Source organism: Aptenodytes patagonicus, chromosome Z, assembly GCF_965638725.1.
Source record: "Aptenodytes patagonicus chromosome Z, bAptPat1.pri.cur, whole genome shotgun sequence".
In the NCBI taxonomy this organism is placed as follows: domain Eukaryota; kingdom Metazoa; phylum Chordata; class Aves; order Sphenisciformes; family Spheniscidae; genus Aptenodytes; species Aptenodytes patagonicus.
Genome location: NC_134982.1, coordinates 10,831,554 through 10,850,212, shown reverse-complemented (window position 1 = coordinate 10,850,212; position 18,659 = coordinate 10,831,554). Strand labels below are relative to the sequence as shown.

The 18,659-nt window shown below is 44.3% G+C and overlaps 1 protein-coding gene across 2 annotated transcripts in view; it reads right to left on the bottom strand.

Annotated features, from left to right (window-relative positions):
* Window positions 1-18,659, bottom strand: part of DNAI1 (dynein axonemal intermediate chain 1) — a 155,456-nt gene that overhangs the window by 108,016 nt on the left and 28,781 nt on the right. For both annotated transcript variants that reach the window (XM_076362128.1, XM_076362129.1), the window contains exons 10-12: window positions 12,557-12,641; window positions 11,731-11,848; window positions 9,539-9,582 (exon numbers count right to left, since the gene is read on the bottom strand). In XM_076362128.1, coding sequence (XP_076218243.1) covers window positions 9,539-9,582; window positions 11,731-11,848; window positions 12,557-12,641 — 247 coding nt within the window. The remainder of the gene's footprint in view (window positions 1-9,538; window positions 9,583-11,730; window positions 11,849-12,556; window positions 12,642-18,659) is intronic.

Sequence of the window (18,659 nt, the reverse complement as noted above, 5' to 3'; positions counted from 1 at the left end):
TCAGGAAAAAAGGAGAGTTTACCGCTTGTGGAAGAAGGGGCAGGCGACTCAAGAAGAGCACAGGGATCTTGTTAGGTCGTGCAGAGAAGAAATGAGAAAGGCAAAAGCCCAGCTAGAACACAATCTGGCCGCTGTCGTTAAAGACAACAAAAAAAGTTTTTACAAATATATTAATGACAAGAAGAGAGCCAAGGAGAATCTCCATCCTTTATTGGATGTGGGGGGGAACATTGTCACTGAGGATGAGGAAAAGGCTGAGGTACTCAATGCCTTCTTTGCCTCAGTCTTTAACAGGCAGACCAGTTATCCTCAGGGTACTCGGCCCCCTGAGCTGGAGGACAGCGACGGCGAGCAGGATGAACCCCCAGTAATCCAAGAGGAAGCAGTCAACGACCTGCTACGCCACCTGGACGCTCACAAGTCTATGGGGCCGGATGGGATCCACCCGAGGGTGCTGAGGGAGCTGGCAGAGGAGCTCACCAAGCCGCTCTCCATCATCTATCAGCAGTCCTGGTTAACGGGGGAGGTCCCGGACAACTGGAGGCTTGCCAATGTGATGCCCATCTACAAGAAGGGCCAGAAGGAGGATCCGGGGAACTACAGGCCTGTCAGCCTGACCTTGGTGCCGGGGAAGATTATGGAGCGGTTCACCTTGAGGGCGCTCACAAGGCATGTGCGGGACAACCAGGGGATCAGGCCCAGCCAGCACAGATTCATGAGAGGCAGGTCCTGCTTGACCAGCCTGATCTCCTTCTATGACCAGGTGACCCGCCTGGTGGATGAGGGAAAGGCTGTGGATGTGGTCTACCTGGACTTCAGTAATGCCTTTGACACCGTCTCCCACAGCATTCTCCTAGAGAAGCTGGCGGCTCACGGCTTAGACAGGTGTACTCTGCGCTGGGTAGAAAACTGGCTGGACGGCCGGGCCCAGAGAGTTGTGGTGAATGGAGTTAAATCCAGTTGGCGGCCGGTCACGAGCGGTGTTCCCCAGGGCTCAGTTTTGGGGCCGGTCTTGTTCAATATCTTTATCAATGATCTGGATGAGGGGATCGAATGCACCCTCAGTACGTTTGCAGACGACACCAAGTTGAGCGGGAGTGTTGATCTGCTCGAGGGTAGGAAGGCTCTGCAGAGGGACCTGGACAGGCTGGATCGATGGGCCCAGGCCAACTGTATGAGGGTCAACAAGGCCAAGTGCCGGGTCCTGCACTTCGGCCACAACAACCCCATGCAGCGCTACAGGCTTGGGGAAGAGTGGCTGGAAAGCTGCCTGGCGGAAAAGGACCTGGGGGTGTTGGTCGACAGCCGGCTGAACATGAGCCGGCAGTGTGCCCAGGTGGCCAAGAAGGCCAATGGCATCCTGGCCTGTGTCAGAAATAGTGTGGCCAGCAGGAGTAGGGAAGTGATGGTGCCCCTGTACTCGGCCCTGGTGAGGCCGCACCTCGAATACTGTGTTCAGTTTTGGGCCCCTCACTACAAGAAGGACATCGAGGTGCTGGAGCGTGTCCAGAGAAGGGCAACGAGGCTGGTGAGGGGTCTGGAGAACAAGTCTTCTGAGGAGCGGCTGAGGGAACTGGGGTTGTTTAGCCTGCAGAAAAGGAGGCTGAGGGGAGACCTCATTGCTCTCTACAACTCCCTGAAAGGAGGTTGTAGCGAGGTGGGTGTCGGTCTCTTCTCCCAAGTAACAAGCGATAGGACGAGAGGAAATGGCCTCAAGTTGCGCCAGGGGAGGTTTAGATTGGACGTGAGGAAAAATGGCTTTACTGAAAGAGTGGTTAAACATTGGAAGAGGCTGCCCAGGGAAGTGGTTGAGTCCCCATCCCTGGACGTATTTAAAAGACGTGTAGATGCGGCGCTTAGGGACATGGTTTAGTGGGCATGGTGGTGTTGGGTTGACGGTTGGACTTGATGATCTTAGAGGTCTCTTCCAACCTTAATGATTCTATGATTCTGATTCTAAGTCCATGGGACCCCATAAGATCCACCCGCGGGTCCTGAAGGAACTGGCGGATGAAGTTGCTAAGCCACTATCCATCATATTTGAGAAGTCGTGGCAGTCCGGTGAAGTTCCCACTGACTGAAAAAGGGGAAACATAACCCCCATTTTAAAAAGAGAAAAAAGGAAGACCCGGGGAACTACAGGCCAGTCAGTCTCACCTCTGTGCCTGGGAAGATCATGGAACAGATCCTCCTAGAAGCTATGCTAAGGCACATGGAGGACAGGGAGGTGGTTCGAGACAGCCAGCATGGCTTCACCAAGGACAAGTCCTGCCTGACCAACCTAGTGGCCTTCTGTGATGGAGTGACTACATCAGTGGACACGGGAAGGGCTACAGATGTTGTCTATCTGGACCTCTGTAAGGCCTTTGACACGGTCCCCCACAACATCCTTCTCTCTAAACTGGAGAGGTATGGATTTGATGGGTGGACTGTCTGGTGGGTGAGGAATTGGTTGGATGGTCGCATCCAGAGGGTAGTGGTCAACGGCTCAATGTCCAGATGGAGATTGGTGACGAGTGGTGTCCCACAGGGGTCCGTATTGGGACTGGTACTGTTTAATATCTTCATCAATGACATAGACAGTGGGATCGAGGGCACCTTCAGCAAGTTTGCAGACGACACCAAGCTGAGTGGTGCAGTTGACATGCCAGAGGGACGGGATGTCATCTAGAGGGACCTGGACAAGCTGGAGAAGTGGGCCTGTGTGAACTTCATGAGGTTTAACAAGGCCAAGTGCAAGGTCCTGCACCTGGGTCAGGGCAACCCCCGGTATCAATACAGGCTGGAGGATGAAGGGATTGAGAGCAGCCCTGCCGAGAAGGACTTGGGGGTACTGGTGGATGAAAAGCTGGACATGAGCCAGCAGTGTGCACTCACAGCCCAGAAGGCCAATCGTATCCTGGGCTGCATCCCAAGAAGTGTGGCCAGCAGGTCGAGGGAGGTGATTCTGCCCCTCTACTCTGCTCTGCTGAGACCCCACCTGGAGTACTGTGTCCAGCTCTGGAGCCCTCAGCATAAGAAGGACACGGACCTGTTGGAGCGGGTCCAGAAGAGGGCCACGAAAGTGATCAGGGGGATGGAACACCTCTCCTATGAAGAAAGGCTGAGAGAGTTGGGGTTGTTCAGCCTAGAGAAGAGAAGGGTCTGGGGAGACCTTCTAGCAGTCTATCAGTACTTAAAGGGGGCCTACAGGAAAGATGGGGAGGGAGTCTTTATCAGGGAGTCTACTGATAGGATGAGGGGTAACAGTTTTAAACTGAAAGAGGGTAGATTTAGATTAGATATTTAGGAAGAAATTCTTTACTGTGAGGTTGGTGAGACACTGGAATAGGTTGCCCAGAGAAGTTGTGGATGCCCCCTCCCTGGAAGTGTTCAAGGCCAGGTTGAATGGGGCTTTGAGCAACCTGGTCTAGTGGAAGGTATTCCTGCCCATGGCAGGGGGGTTGGAATGAGATGATCTTTAAGGTTCCTTCCAACCCAAACCATTCTATGATTCTATGATTCCTTCCTTGTGCCTCTCAAATTCATATTCGGTGGAGAAATATTTTGCTAGAAAACAAAGCATTTGGCCTAGCAAAAGTCCTTGGGGCTTGCAACAGGCTGTGTACGAACCTAAGTGGTGTATAATATGGAGCTGATCTTAACTTTCATTAAATCTTTGGAGTGAATAGTGGATTGGGAATTCTCTACTAATTATTTTTTCCACTGTTTGCTTTCCAGATAGAGGGGGCCCAGGCTTCTTGCACAAAAAGAGGGAGAGGAAAATGGCATACCTCCAAACATACTCTCTCAGTCCCTGCAGGTTGACTTTTCCCCTCTAGAAGCGAGCTGGTTTTGTTACCAGTCATTTTCTTTATTCTAATCTAATTTAAATGCCTGATTCTGCAAATACTCATCACCAATTATGGTGTGTAGTAATGAATCCTCCTTTCAGTTTGTCTGTGCAGGATCAGATCCTGGCCAAGAAGCTGTCTGCAAGGTAAGAGAAGCATGTTCCTTGACCACGCCAATCTTATCTGACATTCATCTTGCTATCTTGTCTTCACTACCCCTCCTGAAGAGAATGGTTCTCAGTATTACTGAGAAGTTAGCTTCTTGAGGAGCTGTACTTCATGCTTTAGTGCTAAGTGCTCATGGAGCACTGAGGATGAATAGATTCAATTGACTTGAAGAGTGGCAGAACTGCTGGTGGATGAGACCTCGAGCAGAGTAAGCAATGCCTATGAAGCACAGAGGTGAGAGGGAAGCTGCAGTACCTTGCCGTTAAAGCCACTTCGCTCATTTTCTCCTCTCCCTGTTCCCTCTGAAGCACCCTGAGTGTGTCCCATTCAGGAATATCCTTATTGCAATCACCATCCATCAGCTTCAATCAGTGGAGGGCAGTAAATAAAAGACTATCCATGTTCATTGGGCAGTGCATTTGAGAAATGGGAAAATACAAGACTGTCCAGTAAGTACACCCAGTCTCCCTCTGTTTACCTGACACTACATTGTAGGAGAGTGCAACAAGAGCTGGCCCGTGATCTCAGTGATCAACCATGACTCTTCAGCACCAGGGAGCCTCAGGACATCTATTAAATACTAGCACACCTCTGTGAAAGCTCTGGCCCAGATTTTACACCAATTTAGCTCAGACACAGAGTCATAACAACTCCTACTTTGGATGCAGTTACACCAGTACAAGGACCCTGTACTAGCATTGCTCATGCTGATTTTACACAAGAAAGCTAGAGCAGTATAGGCATCTTTACGTGGTCTACTTCTGTCTACATGAGACCCTATTTCAGACCCAGCATTGTGAAGAACTGAGTAGATACTTTTGCCAGATACCTCAGATTGCCAGTGCTTTGGGTGTGAGTCCATACTCCTCACCCATCCTTGTGATTGGCAGGTTACATCCACTGAGTGCAAAGAAACAGTAGGATAAAATACATTGGCCATACAGATACTGGTTTTCCCTACTCACCTCATGTGCTGACAGATGGAGCTGCACATAAAAAGCCATCTCTGAAGGCTGTCAGGGGCACACTTGCTTCTGGAACATGAACTGAGGTGATTGCTAAGACCTGAGCTTGTGTTCATGGTGCTCCCATCAGCAAGGCAGAACATAAGCCCAACATCCATCACAGCTTCTTTGAACCCTGCACTGCAGGCTGTCAGTCTAGCCAGAAACCCAGCAATCTCATTTATGCAAAAACAAAAACAGGAAGACAGCTCCTCCTGATGGGAATAAAGATTAATTCCAGCAAAGCAGCATAGATCCTGAATTGCAAATTATGATGATAATATTTCCTTGTTCAGAAGAGACTGTCTCATGCCAAAGAAACGCCATTAACATCAGAAACCCCATCCAAATAAATCACTGGTGAAAACTCCAGAAATGGGATACAAAAGCAAGGGAGAGGCTAGGGCCCTCTTTGTAAAGAACTCACCACGCTGGAGTGAAATGGACCCACAGTAAACAAGGGACCTTTTGTTTCAAGAAGTATACTTTGGGCAGTAGGACAAATGTGTTATTTGTATCTTGGCAGTGCTCCCAAATGCATGCTGCACAAAAGAGTGGTGATGTAATTATGGCCACCACAGACCCAAAGATCTGGGTTCTGTTCCTGGCTCTACCCCAGCCCCTGTGTGACTCCAGGATTATTTCCTCTGGCCAGGACTCATCTTGCCTCACTTTAGCCATCTAAGAGACAGGCATCTAGGCTAGGTGCTCTGCCTAGGCTCACTCTACAGTCCATGGGGAGAGACCACGCATTCCAGAGGGCTACTTGGCTCCTCTCTTGGACACCAGGCTTACAGCAGGATGGATGGCCTCTGGATGTGCTGACCTCTCACTGCTGACTAAAGGGGAAGCTTAGGGCAGAGAATCAGCTCCTAGCTGTTAGCTGGCTACAGCTGGCTGAGATGAACTATGCCCTCTGTGTCTGCTATAAAAGTGGGATAAGAAGTCTTCTGGACCTCTTGCCCACTTAGATGGCAAACCACTGACTTAGGGGCCGCCTTCCTCTGCATTTCTGTGTTGCCCCTGGCACAGTGGACCCTGGCAGAACTAACACAAACAACAAATACTTCTGCACAAACCAGAAAGCACACATCAAGGTCTTGCTTAGTGTAACAAGTTAGAACAACTGTCTGAACAGGCTAAGCAGGGAGGTTACCATCCTTGAGCTTGTATCTCTCCTCCTGCGCCTGGGTGGCAGGGCAGTGGGAAGGCACTGCCTGATTCCTACACTCTCTGAGCCCAGGGGCTGTGAGCACAATAAGATTTTGCTGTGCTGTACAAGGCGAGGAATATCCTGAGCACTTCTCACCATGCTTTCTTTTGCAAAGGCTGATCCTAATCTGCTCTTTAGAATAGCTGCTGCCTGCTGAATTAAAAAGATTGTCAGGCCAATTTAGGCTTCTTGGCAAACTAACAGGAACATTTCCAGGGCTCAGATGGAGTGAACTTCAACAGAAAAACATCATTTTAAGAGGAAAATGAAATGTTGCAATATTGCAAGCAGAACTCAATCCTTACTAGTATAAGTGAAGACAACCCATCTGGTTTCATTGTCAGAACACAGAGAAGTACATAAGAATGGCTATTTGGGACCACACCAAAGGTCCCTGTAGCCAAGTATCTTATCTCCAAGAGTACTGAGTAGCAACTGCTTAAATACTGTAAGAACATCAGCAGATACAGAACTATCCCCTTGTATGTACTCAGAGCTCCCAGCAACTCACAGTTACGAACTTACTGAATCAGATGGTTTGTCCTTCCAACAGCAAACTGGCCCTCAATGAATTTATCTAACCTCTTTTGAATCCATGTGTATCTCTGTCTTCCAGATCACAAAGGAAGAAAGAAAAGTTCCATGATTTCATTATGTATCATATTCTGGTTTAAATTTGTCTTAGTCCTGCTACTCAATAATTTCATAAGGTCTCCCTCATTCTTGTATTGTGGGCAGTAATGAACATTTGACCTCTTTTCACTCTCTCCATGCCACTCAGGATTCTAGAGACCCATACCAAGTCCCTCTCCCTTGTCTGCTATAAGAGTCCTAATCTGTTTTTGCTCTCTGATACAAAAGTCATTATATATATTTCTGTTCATCCTTCCTGCCCTTTTCTGAACCTTTTCCAATCCTTCCACAGCCTAACACATTCTTCTTCGGAGTTCACATCCAGAACTGCACACAGTAATCAAGATGTCAGTTTATCATGAATCATTTTGTTCTCTTTTTAGTTTTCTATTGTTGTTCCCACTGCTGCTTTATATGTAGTTTTCTATTTTCTTTCCACTGTATCCAGAAGTTTAGTTTTCTTCTTCTGTCATAGTAATTCCCATCAATTTTTGTTTTGCCTTTTTGACTATTGCTGAGCACTACCAAGTGTTTGAAAAGAAATTACTTCAAGATCACTTTCCTAAATAGCAGCAATCTTCTTGGAGCCCAGTGCTGAGCTTTTTATCCCCCACACACTATATTTCTCAACAATGAATTTCATTAGTCATTTTATCACAGCTGAGAGCCCTCAGCATTCATTCAAAATGGTGTTCGTTTAAAATAAATACCAAATGACTTGCCTTGGTAGTTCAGAATATTCACAACAGATTCTAACTTTTTCAGCCCAAGCAACACTACCAAAAATGTCCACCTGTAATCTGAAATTAACTGAAATGACTGGTGAGCAAAGATGTAGCTACTGGTAAGGCCTTCTCTTAGGCTCCCCCACTCTCTGTCCTCCACAAAGAATTCCTAGGGCTGGGATATTTAGGGTAAAAATGTTAGTGCCTAATCATGCTATCTGCAATTCTCAGCCACTGGTTACCTGTAGCACCATGACTGATCTTTATTTCAAGCCAGACGGAGAATTATTAGTGCCCTACAGAAGAGTCAGCTTTTACTTACATAAGTAAAATACTAACACTCAGAGAAGGACAACTGTCCTGCTAGAGACAATGGGGAGACTGACTGGGTCAAAACACCTAGTCCTTCTCACAGATCTAATGCCTGTAGTCTGACTGTTTTGTAGTCTGTCCTCCTCTTGCAGCAAGGAGAAGGCTCTGCTGCCTTTGTGGTACTGTTCATTTCTCAGCCCCTCTCTGCTTTGTGTCAGAGTTAATGGTAAGACCTGGGGGGACATCTTCGCAAGGAGCAGATGCCCTGGAGATGTGCAGGTGGGGTACTGCTGTGATATTCACAAACTCTGAGAAAAAGCCAGTGGAGTCTTAACACAGTTTGGGATTTCGGCCATTCACTGTATTCCCTTGTTAGTTAACACCACCCATCTGATGCAAAGTTGAGGCTTTAAGGTCACTGTTCACTATGTGAGAATGCCAGCAGCGTGACCCTACAGCAGCTACTAACAGTGGAGAAGAGCAGAGTCCTAGCAAGTCCCAGAGGCACTTTCAGGGGATCTGAGAAATTTATTGAGTAGTCTGCTGAGAAGATAACATTGAGGGTCCAACACTACCTGGGCGAGAAAGACCCCAGGAAAACTTGTCTCGCAACTGGTCTCCTCCCTTTGGGAATTTCCCTGGGAAGCAGTGGTCGTGAGGGGGAACTACCAGAATGCTGTCCCCTGCCTAAGAAGCTATTCACGATAGTCAGCATTTCAGGCAGAGCTAGAAAGTAGAAAAGAGTGAGAGAATGTTTTTTCACAGTGACATTACTATCCCATCTACACAGGAGTAGTGTAGGGGGACATGTGAAGACAAGAATTCAGAATACAGCAGTCAGTGTGTCTGTAAGCAACAAGAGATACTGAATAGGAGGAAATGCAAGGTTGTTGATATGGATTCCCATGTTCTAAAATTAAAAAAAAAAAAAAAGATAAACTGAGCAGGTACATGTAATGCACACAGTAAAACAACAACAAAAAAAGGTGAGAAAACATCAATTTTTTAGAATTCTTTTCCACTTCCTGATTGTGAGAGCAGTAATACTGGATAGAGGTTAATATGGAGTAACACAACAACCCCTGAACTTTGTGTTCATTGCCACTCAAAATTATTCCATGTCCAATCCCAGACACTACAGCAGGGAAAGTGCCTTTTCACAACATCCAGGCCTGATGTCCCTAATGGAGGGCTTATCCTTTAAGACACCCCTGGAAGGTGTCTCCTAACAAGAAAGCAATGAGTTTACACTTAGAGAAGTTTCTTATGACTAGCTTCTGGCAAAACATAACATATCTGGTCTTTCAGCAATTAGAAGGGCAGAAACAGAGCAATCAGAGCCCATCAAGTAAGAAAAAAAGGGTTAAGTGGTGCTTCTAGAGGCAGGTCCTTGACCAAAGGGAGAGTCAGCACTGTCATAAGCCAAAAGTCCTGGCTAACACTTCCTATGCCTATGCATTTCTGAATGTTTATGTCATGGAATGTAAAGGCCTAATCCCTATCAAGTTAAATCTCAATTTATTGCTTTGAAATTAGGTGAGTCCTTGCTATGAGATGCAATCCATGCCCCAGAATATTATATGATTTGATTTCAGTGCACCTGTTTAATACTTTAAATCTCTCAATGATTCTTTTGCATTTGTTACTTACAAGAGCCATACCCCACTGCAAATAGGTCCTTGTACTTTGGGTTCCTGTAATGAGAAAATACGTATAAGATTGCATTTATCATTAACCATATAGTTCCACAGAAATGCACAGTGTTTCACACATTTATAGCAGAGTTCATTCTCACAGGACTGCATACAGTCTGAGGGCTTGACCCTTTGAACATATGCACTAGTAAAGTTTGTGTATGAGTAATTCTTCCAGACTCAAGAGGCATAAAAAAATAGAACATCAGAAGACCACAGCAGTAGATTAAAAGGATAAAAAGGGCACAGACAGACATGATGCCAATCTTCAGCACTTCTTACCCATTTCATAATCATAGAAAGTTTACTTTTAAAAGTTGGGTCTTTGAGGAAAGGAAAAAGGCAGGAATGTGTCCACTTCCACCTTTCAGGGGCAAGAATAAAGGAGTTTCTAAACCACAGCAGCATAATACCCAATAAACTTACTTTCCCTACCTGTTATTAAATAAAGAGGGATGCTTCAAGACACAGCTATCAGTTCATGAATTCATTATCATTCCCACAGACCAGGAAGGGAAATTCCCTTCTGACCTGGTTGGTGAACAGTATGTTTGCTGAGGCATATTGACTATGAGCAATTAGCCATCTACTATGTTTTCTGACGTCCCTTTATCTGAAAAACATCTACCTTCTTTACAACTTCTGCTGTGTGTGAACAGTTACTGTGGGGTTTACATGGGATAAAGGTCAGTACTGTTGCTGTCCCTGAGCTCACACAGCACAACCAGTGGATAACAATCCTGTAAAATGAATGAATGTGAAAATCATCTAATGAGTGTTTTCTCTGACTTGCTATTCCGAATTGATAAAATAAAAACCACTTCTCTCTTCATTTGTCCTGTCCTTTTTCACTTGGGCTAATACCTAGACATCCTAATGCTCTTGCTCTATCCACTAAACACACGGTCACTACTAACAATATGAGAATAAAAATTAAATTAGAAAAGCTTATCACATAAGGCAATTTGGGGTCATTCTTCCAATTTCAGGGCCATCCTTCTGTTATCATTTCTTGGAGACAAGAATAACAGCAGCACAAACTACCTATAAAAGATGCCTTTTCTCCCAATTTTGCATCTCATTTTACTGTCATTTTGTAATTCTCATACAACTGCATCTTTGATATTCTATTAAAGTATAATTACTGCGGTGGCTTGAAAGGACAGAGCAATCCTGCTCTGTGTCTCCGTAGATCCGCTTTGGCAAGACACAGATGTGTCAACGCTGCTCTACAAACGAGTGAGGGGAGGCCTAGCTGCAGGGGAGCACAAGGCAGGAGCTGACTATGTATGTCTCATGCTCAGTGCATGAACCAAGCCAGTTCTGGGGAGACTCAAGCATGTTAAAAAGTAAAAGGAATCATTCAGATTGGTGATAAGTGTTTTTTTCATGGTAATAACCACGGCGATAACATCTCACAAAAAGACAGTTGATTTGAAAGTATCAGTAATTGGTTTTGGACTGACCAGAAATAAATATGCAAAAGTCGTCTGCAGGGTAAATGCCTACTAAACTGAACTGTATAACTGTAACATATATATAAATTTATATACTAAACTATATAACTGTATAAGATCCCAGTACGCAAATACCACTGTTGTCTGGTCAGCAACTGAATATGTACCATGCATAAAGGTCTTGTCTGGCACTGGCATCAGTGCCTCAGCATCTTATAGTCCATGGTGATACCTATCTGGCACATGCAATGTCTGCATTTCCCTTTCTGCTGCTTTAATTCTTTTGTGTTGACACTTGTCAAAAATACAGTCTCTATCCCTTCTCCTCCCCTGGGCTTTTTAGGATTGATTCCTACAGCATATTGTCCAAAGATATGACATGTTTATCCCAGCTTTCCCAAGAAGGGACTCTTCTTTGCTCTGCTAACTGCACTCACTTTGCCCTAGTGCTGCACAGAGTCTGCTGTGCCTTCACCTTTTGCTGAATGGCACAAGCCTGGCACGTTCAGCCTTACACAAGGTGCTTTGCATCCAGAAGCACCAGGCACGTCTACGTGCTGCCAAAGCAGCTGACTGTAATTATTCAAAACAGTGTTCCCAGAGAAACCAGCCCTGCCTTGTAAGGTGCCATGACATTCCATTCCATTCCCCTGCAAACTGCCGAGAGTAAGTTTGTAATAAAGAGACTTACCAGGAGATGGCAGTAACTGCAAGTCTCTTGGTTTTGTCATACTGGAACTTCCAGAGTGGGAGGAGGGTTCCTTGCTGGTCTCTGTATTCATCCGAGGCATCCTCAAAATATTTAAAATCTAAAACAAAAAAAATCAAGGAAAAGGTCCCGGTGAACAAATAGGAAATAAATCAGCATGGTGCAGTGCCAGGGAAGCTTTAAAAAACACTCTGTTATCCTCACAGCCTCTGCACAACCCAATTGTTAGTATAAAAACTGTCTCAGCCCTTAAGTCTCAACTCCAATCCAGCACCTAAGTCCTGTAAATGCATTTTAGCAAGCACCAAGTCTTCACACAAAAAAAGCTGATGATCTAAAAGCAGACAAAGGACGAACAAGAAAGCAGAAGCCCGGAGTGAGGAGTGACCTCAGACCACCCCTGGAGCAAAACCCTTGCAAAATAACATTGAGACTGAGTATGTCTCCGTGGCTGGGACCTGTATGCCAGCAGAGAGATGCTCGGCACTGGCTGCTGTCACCACCACCTGCATCCAGGACAGAAGTACCTGCTGAGGGAGGGAAATGCCACAGGGAAGGCAATGCTGACCAAACCTGCAGGGCCTAGCCTGCTTAGAGCAGGGCTGATGTGGCATGCCCTTTGAATGCCTGCAGTCTGCTGTCCTGTTTGCCTTGTGTGAGTCAGCAGGTTCCTGGTCCTGCTCATTTTAGCTCTGTTTCTCTATTCTGTTCTGTTCTGTTCTGTTCTGTTCTACCCTTGCTACAGCTGTGGCCACTCATCTGCAGGAGTTGTGGCTTGAGTCAGAAGCATCTCCCAGCAGGATCATACCTTGTGCAATGTCGTCAAATGTGTTCTGATTCACCATGCGCTCCATTATTTTAGCAGCCTTTGAGATCTTGGTTATATCATCACTCTGTTGAAAAGAAAAACAAGGAAGAGAAAATGTATTTTCTGTCTATTTACAAGTCCTTCAGACCTTGTGTAACTGAAAAACTTGAGTCCTTTGATCTTGAATACAGGATAATTTGAAGCTTCTCACACCGGCACCTAATGATAAGGGCCCTTGAATTAAGGCAATGACTTTATTATAAGTTTAGCAAGATGCCATCCAGAGCTGAGCTGCAGTAACTTCAGTGTTTGTTCCTGATTTAGCTCAATTGGAAGGTACTTATCTGTGAAGGCAGTTAGAGTCTTGTCTTCCTCAACTCATTCAAGCTACCTCATGATGGGATGAGCTAAAAGCACACACATGATCCCTCCCCCATCTCACCTGATTCATTAGCTTCAGTAATGAAATCATAGATGCTTGATAATGCATGAGCATCCTCTCGTCTCTAACTGGAGAGCTTTAAGGTCTTGTGTGTTAAGTAAAGATCACAGGATTTAGAAATCCTTCAGTCAATCACTGGGCAATTCCAACTTGATGCATTCATAGATTCATAAGTTGATACAATATATAACAAACATGCAAAGGACAATTTGCTGTCCAGCTCTTGTGGAAATTGTTTTGATTATGTGGAAAATCCCATCCTCTTGGCCAGGGTACACCACAAGTGGGCAAGCCTGCGTACGTGAAGGTATGCAGACATACCTTCAGGTATGCAAGTATTGGAAACCTTTTGGGGAGTGGCATCTTGCAAGGCCAGCAGTCCCTAGGTAACTGTATCAGTAGTATCATGTAAGGCTAAGATTGCCTAGGAAACTACACCAGAAATAGCGAACTTGGGTATAGAGATAGCAAAAATGTGACCAATGGGGAAAAAGTAATCAGGGGCAGGTTGTTGATATGGAAGGAGACAAGGGTGGAGAAAGGGAACAATCCAGATGGATGGGGGAAGAAGCAGCATGGACAAAGGGAGAAAAGGGAGCATAACAGGGACTGTTTGACTGTCAGCAGAAGGCTGGTTAGTATGCTTGTCTGACAGAGCCCTGTGCCTGATCACCAGAGTCTTATAACCATCTTCTTACTAAACTCTATTCCTAACTATTTTTTGTGTGAGTGTGCTCGCTATCCTTTGCGTGTGTATGTGCAATCACTAGCAAAATCCAAGCTGGATTAACCGGCAAGTAGGACAAGAAGCCTGAGTGCCAGCAACTGGAAGAACAGAATTTAAAAGTTCCCAGACTGTGCTGGGCCACGAGGATGATGCCAGCACAGCTCTGCGCAACGATGTGAGAATGCCAAGGTGTATGCAAAGTGCTCTGTCAGCATGCTGCTCCAAGGACCTGAATCCCCATCTACTACCGCTGCCCCAAAGCCCCATCAGTGTTTCAAAGCCTTTCATCTTCAAACCCCTGCTAGGGACTGATGGCTGCCAGCACAGCATGATTTCCTCAACAGTGACGACACTGAAAAGAAACTTGTCATCCTTGACACAGCTCAGAGAATGCCCTGAACTTGAAAAGAAAAAGTGAAATGACTTGCCAAAACTGCACTGCACAGTCGCAGTCAGACCCAAGAACATGACTTCAGATTATGTGCATTCCAGCCCTCTGCTTCTTTCTTGGGCTCTGCACAGTCTCAAGGGAGACTGAGTGTCCTGCTTCAAAGAGCATGAAACCCAAAGGACTACACAAAGATGACAGGACAAAGGAGAAAAAAAAGCAATCCTATAATCTGCAACACTTTTTATAAATCCATAGTTTGCCTACACCTTCAGTAATGTGTGCAGTCGTCTTCTCCCATCTCAGAAAGGATAAAGTAGAACTTGGAACCAAGTTCAGAGAAGGGCAACAAGGATGGTCCCAATCTGGAATGGTTTCTGTACCAGGAAAAACTGAGTAGGCTGGGACTTGCCAGTCTGGAGAAGACATGGCTTGGGAAGACATGAGACAGGTCTATGAAATCCTAAATGGCCCAGAGAGGACGGACAGGGACTGACTGTTCACTGTCTCTTCTGATACAAAAAGTAGGGGTGTCAAGTGAAGCTAGTGGAAGTCAAGTTCAAAATAAACAAAAGGAGGTGACTCTTACAGAAGGATGACACATCTGTGCAATGCCTTCTCAAAGGATGTTGTAGATGCAAGAACTTTACATGGTTTCAAGGAAGACTGAACAAGTACTTCCATCTATGTGCCAAAGCACATCAAGCTTAGGAAATAGCTGATACTAGTTGAAGGCTGGAAGAATATTTGGGACTGGCATATACTCTTGCTGTGTTCTTACCCTTCCTTACACATTCACTTGTGGTTAGATCCTTGATCTGAATCATTGTGGCCACTCTCATGTTCTTCAGGTTTTCCCTGGGTCTGTGGGAGGAATTCTTAAGAACAGCACAGAGAATTTACTGGCATGTTCAGAATTTAAGAAATCACAGGAAAAGATGTTTCCAAATTTTAACACAGTATGATATTCCCTAGACTTCAGGAATTCATAAGTATTAAGAGAAATTAAAGAGGAAGAGAAAGGGAATGCATGAAACATCTCAAGTAGAAATTAATACTCCCAATTGCTGGGATTTCTCTCTTTCGACTTTAAGTTGCCATTATTGCTTCTGCCACAATAAGACCTGTCTTTCTCTAAAACACTTCCTAAAAAAAAACAATTCACCTTTGCTAATACTTGTCCAGCAATATTGAGATCATTACTATAAAAATGCCATTGGCTGCCACCAGCATATTGCTCTGAGTGAGCTTAATTGACAGAGGTTAAATGTTGAAAAGGTTTCAAGTTGATTTAGAAAAAGAGAAGCGCAATAACCACTTTTCTCTCCAACATTGTAAAAGTCATAGTTACGAGGTATAAAGAACAGATCCCCTGGAGTCCTGCTGGTTCATCAGGTGCATTAGCTAGGCTGTCTTCCATTCATCTATTATGCAGGCAAAAAAAAATCTCTTCCGTTTTAACATGCACCTGCTACCGGAAGGAGCTGGGGAAGAATGGCAGTGCTGTACCCTACAGACATGAGCAGGATTACAGCTCTTGTTCTCTTACACATCCAAGGAAACTTGCACTGCAAGCATTCTGAATTTCCAATCTGAGACATCATTCTGGACTGAAGATCAGAAGATAAGGCTTACTTTATGTGTTTTCAAAGATGAATGCTAGATCCTGCTTCATCTATAATTTTTTTTCTCAGCAGAAAGCAGGCCTTAAACAAAAAAAACCCCGTAAATACAGAAACAATGTATTATTCAATGGAATTTTTCCTGCAATGCAGGAAACTCTCCAGATGAATCAAAAGAGCTTTAAGTCAGCTTTCCTGTCAGATAGCTGTGCTATTAGCAATGCAGCCATGAATAACTACATTTTTGGCATTAAACTGGATCAGAGTATGTTATTTTCTCATTGGATCCTGTCCTATTTCAGGTTTGATTTATTCTGAATGTTACTGAAATAAATCTTCAGTGGAAGTGATAGGCCTAATTCATCCTTTTTTTAAAGATCTGTGTGAAACTATTTTTTGTTGTAGGCCAACTCTGGGCTAGCTAGGCAAATGTTATGGGAGCTCATCAGCTAACAAATTTGTTTTGTTTATTTCTGTGCATAAATTATTTTTAGAACAGCAACAATGTTAATGGAATCATATGTAGGATGGATAATGGGCTAGTACTTTGAAAATAAATGTCTTGGTCTTGCTCTACTGTTCATTAACACTAATTGCTTCATATTTGCCTCTCAGCAGCTGGCCAGTCGCAATGTGTAACTCCAGTAAACTGAAGCATGAAAAAAGACTTCTGCTGGTGTATAATTGCATATCCAGAAGACAAACCCCACCCTAAAACCAGTGCAGTAACTGCTCATATCTCTGGCAATACATGTACTGGCAATACTAGAAGAACTCCTGGCTTGCAAAGAAAAAAGCAAGGTACAGGGATGTTGTCACCTCTTTCCCAGCACTGCAAACACCCACTGCAAATCCCAAATAAAGTCCTCCAGGTTGAATCCTGTCAAGTAGTTATTCATTTCCAGAATTGTACTCATCTGTTCATTTTCACTGTTTGCTTTTAATTCTGATACTCTGTAAACAGCAGATTGAAGACAAGGGAGTCGGTAACAACTCATCCACTCCTTGGGATGACCAGGAACAGGAGAACAATAATGTGAAGGTTAATTGCATTCAAATTTCAGCTGTTATTTCAAAAATAACTGTGGTCATCCAAGAGCTTCCAAATGATAATTATGACCCTGTGGGCTGGGCTGTCTCACCAGGCATATCTCAGAAAGGGGTAATGCTATAGTGAGATAGACAAGTCAGACAGGACCTCACATGATTCAGGAATGCATATTTCTCTGTTAAATATAAATTTTGTTTGGACTTTTTAAGAAACTGTTCAACGACTTCTGCTTCAGAGGAGATTAGAGGCTGTTTCAGTGCAGTAAGTTCCAGCTTTAACATATTCCTAACTGGTTCACATCCATCTGCACTTGTGTCGACACTATCCCCTGCCTTACTAATTCTTCTCCCTCTCTCTTATCTACCTCAGATTCCCTCTCTACCTTTGCACTACCAGACAAATATGCTAAGATTTTTTTAGTCTCTTGTAATCAAGCTTTCCATTTCTTATATTCTTTTCCATACCTATGCAGGTTTGTAATCGATCATCTTTGAAAAGAGGTGATCAAAATCATATATCCTTGTACTACTCCAGATAAGGTATCACCCTGCCTTACATAACAGAAATAGTATTTCTCTGCTATCCCTCACACAATATATTCCAGCAATGTACTTGCCTTCTCACAGCCACATCACAACTCACCAACCGACACACTCATGTTTCTCCCTGGCATTTCAAACTGTAAGTCCTCACCTTATCAAAGATTGCTTTGATACTCGAAAAAGCACAGTCTTCCTCTCCACCGGTCCCTCTCAATCTGTACTAATAACAGCTTTTCTGGTTTATCTAATAATTTCCTAAAGGCACTATATCAATAGCTTTACAGAATTTCAGCTAGATTACCTTTACTATACTTTCCTTGTTAAGGGAAACCACAACTTTTTTCTTATCAAAGAAAGAGATGAGATTATTTGGACACAGCTTACCTTTGGTAAAAGTGTGCTATTTTATTCCATTTCATATTTACTCTCAATTCTCTATTCTTTCCCTCCATATTAATTCTATTGCCTCATACACTGCTAAAGGTCAGGCTAATGGAACCATTTTTACCCCTCTTACATATAATATATTCTTGTTCTACTCCAATTACATTGGAGTAATTAGATAAATTCATTAAAAGTCCTTACTATCAGACTTGTGATTTCATGCCTTGTCATCTCAGGGTGAGGGGAGCTAGCCTGCATCAACTTAATTGCATTAAGCTCTTGCATTTTGCTTCTACCTCAGATACTGTCATTTCTATGCTCACACAACAACATGAGGAGGGTCGTACTGGATCAGACGAAGAGTATCTCTGGGCCAGAATCCTCTCTGTAATCAGAGCCATAAGCAGATGGCTCAGGAACAGTAAGAACAGGACAAGCAGATACAACACTTCTGCCTAGTTTCTCCGCTTCCAACTATTTTCAGCTCAGAAAATTTCATATCATTCCTCTTTGGTATTCTGTGCTCTCCATATTCTGTTTGCTGCCTTTACTGAAAACTGAGGAAAAGTTTCAAATGTTGTATCATTGCTCTTGGATGTAGCACATCCTCTTCTCTCTAGATCCATTTCAGTGACAGACGTATTGAGTTTTCCAAGAGTCCCTCATCACATCCTCCAGTCAAATACTTTCTGTCATTCCGACTTTTATTCACTCATATTCTTCTTTACATCATTCTCATCCTTCCTTCTGCTGGAATCCCTGATTATCTCCATTCCTTTTTCTGTTGGTTGCCTCTCTCTTCTGCTTTGGCAAACCACGTCTTCCTTGCTTCTTCTCCTCATTCTTCAGTGCAGTGCATGGCTTCATTCTACTTCTTTTTCCCTAGTGAGGTGCTTCTAGTCCACTGTGAAGGCTCTTTCTCCCCTCCCCTCCCCTCCCCTCCCCTC